Source organism: Octodon degus, unplaced genomic scaffold, assembly GCF_000260255.1.
Source record: "Octodon degus isolate 3935 unplaced genomic scaffold, OctDeg1.0 scaffold00067, whole genome shotgun sequence".
NCBI classification, from domain to species: Eukaryota; Metazoa; Chordata; class Mammalia; order Rodentia; family Octodontidae; genus Octodon; species Octodon degus.
This window is the reverse complement of record NW_004524643.1, coordinates 2,285,933-2,290,316: the sequence shown is the minus strand read 5'-3', so window position 1 is coordinate 2,290,316 and position 4,384 is coordinate 2,285,933. Positions and strand designations below refer to the sequence as shown.

The following is a 4,384-nucleotide window of genomic DNA, read 5'->3' as shown; positions in this document are numbered from 1 at the left end:
AAACCTGGGGTGGTGGAGCATACCTGTAATCCCAGCAGTGGGGACTTGAGACAGGAGGGTCACTATGAGTCTGAGCTGCATTGCAAGACCCTGTACTAAATAAGTAAACAGGGCCGGCCAGATAGCTCAACAGACTAAAGTGCCTGCTTCGGCAGAGTGTAGTGACCGGGTTCCATTCCCTGCAGCCCTGCTGGCCTGCCCCCTGGGGCACCCTGAGACCAGGATTGAGTCTGGGCAAGATGGTGGCACATGCTTGTAATCACAGAGCTTGGAAGGCTGAAAATAGGAGGATCATCATGAGTCTAATCTGTGTAGTGAGACCCTGTACACCCTGTTCTAAATTCATTAAAAAAAAAAAAAAAAAAAAAAAGTAAAAATAAAACTTTTAAAAACTGGGGCCAGGGAGATAGTTCAGCAGAATAAGTGCTTCCCTGGCAAGCACAAGGGTCTGAGTTCAATCCCCGGTTCAAAAAAAAAAGAATTTTCTTTGTTCCTTATTCCACCCAATTTTATTCCAATTAATTTTACTTTTTTTTTTTCTTTTGGTGGAACCGGGGATTGAACTCAGGCCCTTGTGCTTGCCAGGGAAGTGCTTATTCTACTGAGCCATCTCCTCGGCCCCACTTTATTTTTTTATTTTTAGGTTTTTTTTAATTTTTATTTTGGTAAGGGGTCTACAGGGTGTTCAGGGTCTCACTACTAGATTGGATTCGTAGTGCCCCGCCTGTTTACAGCCTCCCAAGAGCTGGGATTATAGGCGGGCACCACCATGCCCAGTCTCAATTGGCATTTCAGCGTGCCCTGCAGGTGGGGCCAGCACGACAGGCTCAGGGATTGAACCCTCGGCCCCTGTACCTGCTTGCAGGTGTTTTATTTATTTATTTATTTATTTATTTTTCCCCCGGAACCAGGGATTGAACTCAGGCCCTTGCCCAGGAAGCACTTAATCCACTGAGCTATCTTCCTGGCCCCTTGCAGGTGCTTTAATCTGCTGAGCTATTTAGCTAGCCCCATAACAATGAAAATATGATTTTGAAACTGGTAATACAGACATTTGGTTTGCTATTAATCCTTTTTTTTTTTTTTTTGCAGAATCAGGGATTCCACTCAGGCCCTTGCGCTTGCCAGGAAAGCGCTTATTCTACTGAGCCATCTCCCTGGCCCATACAAATCCTGATTTTTTTATTAGTATTAATAAAACCAGATTGTTTATATATAGCTTTTAGACAATGAGTTGGCTTTACTGTAAAAACAAACAGAATTTGCAGGAGCTAGAAGAAACACTTCTCCTGATAAAAATAAGAGCATGAGGGGGTTGGGGAGATGGCTCAGTAGAATAAGCACTTGCCTGGCAAGTGCAAGGGTCTAAGTTCAATCCCCATTTCCACCAGAAAAAAAAAGAGCATGAATGAGATGGATGTAGAAACCTATAGCTCTGATCCTAAGTATTATGAAGTAAAGCTAATATGAGATCATATTTTAAAATTGAGGGGGCCTGCCCCTTAGCTCAGTTCTTTAAATGGCTGCTTCCACAAAGCAGTAAGGCTCAGGTTGCTGGGGTTCAATCCCCACAACTCAAGCCAGCCAAACCTGCCCTGAAAGCATTCGGAGCAAAAAAAAAAAAAAAAAGAAAAAAATCCTTCTGTCATTTAGGGCCAGGAAGGTGGCTCAGCGGAATAAGTGCTTCCCTGACAAGTGCAAGGGCCTGAGTTTGATCCCCAGTTCCAACAAAAATAAATAAATAAATAAAAATTGAGGTTAAATCTTAATGCCTAAATGGGGCACTTGGCTGTGATCCCAGCACACAGGAGGCTGAGGCAGGAGGATCACAATAAGTTAAAGGCCAGCATGGGCTACAAAGTGAGTCAAAGTGCTCACTTCAGCAGAACATATACAAAGTGAGTTCAAGGCAGCCTGAATTACATAGTGAGACCTTGCTTAAAAAAGAAAACAGGGGGTCAGGGAGATGGCTTAGTAGGATAAGCGCTTGACTGGCAAACACAAGGATCTGAGTTCAATCCCTAGTTCTGCAAAAAAAAAAAAAAAAAAAAAAACAAAAAAAACAAAAAACAGGAAAGGAGATGATTATGGGATGTAACAAGATTTTCTTTCTTTGCGAGTATTAAGGGCTAATATTTTCTTTAGCAGCAGCTTAGGGCAGGAGAGCAGGAGGGCAGGAAAAGCAATGAATAAAGTGAAAAACAGCAGGATGCCCAAAGTGCTGTCTCAGTTCTGCTACCAATGAAATGTGCAATCCTAGGTAAACAGGCCAGCTGTTCAGATAATTTCTGAAAACTCAGGGGGTTGTTGGTCTAGAACCATTGCTCATCTTTCTGGGGAATCTAAATATTTCCCCAAATTCCCACTGTACATAGTTTGTGAGTTCAACAGAGCTCTGGGTCCTTGTCCTAGGAATAAGCAGACTTGCACCAACAACACGCATGCAATCCCAGCAGTTAAGAGACATCCGCAATCCGATGACCTAAGACTTTTTCAGAAACAATTTCAACAAATCTCCTTCCTGCAGATTACAATCCCTGGCCTAGATAGGGCCTTCTGCTCACATTAGTACCTGTATGAGTTCTGATATGTTTCTGTAGGTCTCCTGAAGTTTTGAAAGATTTAGTACAATTATCTTCTGAACACCGATATGGCTTTTCTCCTGTATGAGTTCTGAAATGACTTTTTAATCCGTAACCTTTAAGAAAAATTTAAAAGAAATTTAATTACACAATATACCCCTAATACTCATTGAGATTAAGATTTAGAAAAATATAGCAGATATTAAGGGTAAAATACTAATTGAAAGCTCATGTGCTACTGTGAACCAGACAAGGATAAAGGCTCAGGTCCTGCCTCTGTGCCTGACTCCCCACTGGAACCAACAAAAAGAACACTGATGTTTTTACCTGTTGCAAATGCTTTCCCACAGCCTGCATGCTCACACTGATAAGGCCGGTCTCCCGTGTGTGATCTCTCATGGACCTGTTATTAAAAACACCAGAATGAATTTATTTTCTTTAGTTATTACTCAGGTAAGACAGTCTCAACATCGTGTTGTTTTTTTTTCCCTTATTGCTGAATGATTTTGTTGTATACTTTTTTAAAAAAATCTTTTTTTGGCAAGCACAGGGTCATGAGTTAGATTCCCAGTACCAAAAAAACAAGCACAAAACCAAAAAACCCCCACTTTTTTCACGAAAACTATAGCCTAGAGAAATTCTCTATATAGACCTGTTTTGTTTTGTTTTTTAATTTCGTACAGGGTCTACAAGTGTCTACAGGGTCTCACTACGTAGATCAGACTTGTAGTGATACTCCTGTTTACAGCCTCCCAAGTGTTGGGATTACAGGTACACACCACCAAGCGCAGTCTCAGTCGCTAATCTCAACATGCCCCAGTGGTGGGGCTGGCATGGCCAGCCCAGGGATCAAATCCTGGCCCCTGTGTCTGCCTAAGCAGGCACTTTAATCCACTAAGCTATTTGGCCGGCCCTAGATCCAAGTATATATGCACACATACATTAATACTCATTTTTTTTTTAAATTTAATTTAATTTAATTTTTTTGGCAGAACTGGGGATTGAACTTTTTTTAATTTTTAAAAATCTTTTATTTATTTATTTAGTACACGGTCTTGAGAATTGTAGTGATCCTCCTGTCTCAGTCTCCTTGGTGCTGGGATTATAGGTATGCACCACTATGCCTGGTCTCGGTGGCTGATTCAGTGCAAGGCCCGTATGGCATCCAGTACCAGGGATTGAACCCAGGTCCTTGCACTTGCCCGGCAGGTGCTTAGACTGCCAAACTATATCCCTGACCCCCTCATTTCATTTTTTGGAACTGGAATTTGAACTCAGAACCTTGTACTTGCCAGGCAGAGGCGAGAGTCACTGAGCTCTATCCCCAGCCCCAGAAATACTCATTTTAAATGAAGAAAAGGAATGCTTGAGGTCTGCGTTTTTCTAAAAAGTCAAACGTATTTTCATGAGACATACATGATGAGAACTAGGGACAATGGGCAGGGTAAGGAGTGCGGAGGCTCTCTGCACATGGTGCTAGAGGCCTGGAATCCTAACTACTTGGGAGGGTAAGGCAGCAGGATCATGAATTTGAGGCCAGCCTGGGTAAAAACAAAACCCCAAAAGTAAAAAGTAGAGAATGCTGCTACAGGCAAGGCCCCCCCTATGGACATGGGCACTCTTGTAAGCCTCCAAGTCCTTTTTGTAAATTGGGAACATAATAGTTATCTACATGGGGGGGAGGGGCAAAAAAGGGCCCTTACAACAATGGAAAATGGCAGAACCCTTACCACATACTGCATCAAGCCACTCTGTCTAGTGCTTTACATGGACACAATTTTTTTTTTTTTTTTTTTTTTTTT

The 4,384-nt window shown here is 42.1% G+C and overlaps 1 protein-coding gene across 1 annotated transcript in view; it reads right to left on the bottom strand.

Annotated features, from left to right (window-relative positions):
- Nucleotides 1–4,384, bottom strand: part of Znf143 (zinc finger protein 143) — a 77,269-nt gene that overhangs the window by 38,902 nt on the left and 33,983 nt on the right. The window contains exons 8-9 of the mRNA XM_023719324.1: nucleotides 2,910–2,985; nucleotides 2,573–2,698 (exon numbers count right to left, since the gene is read on the bottom strand). Of these exons, the coding sequence (XP_023575092.1) occupies nucleotides 2,573–2,698; nucleotides 2,910–2,985 (202 nt within the window). The remainder of the gene's footprint in view (nucleotides 1–2,572; nucleotides 2,699–2,909; nucleotides 2,986–4,384) is intronic.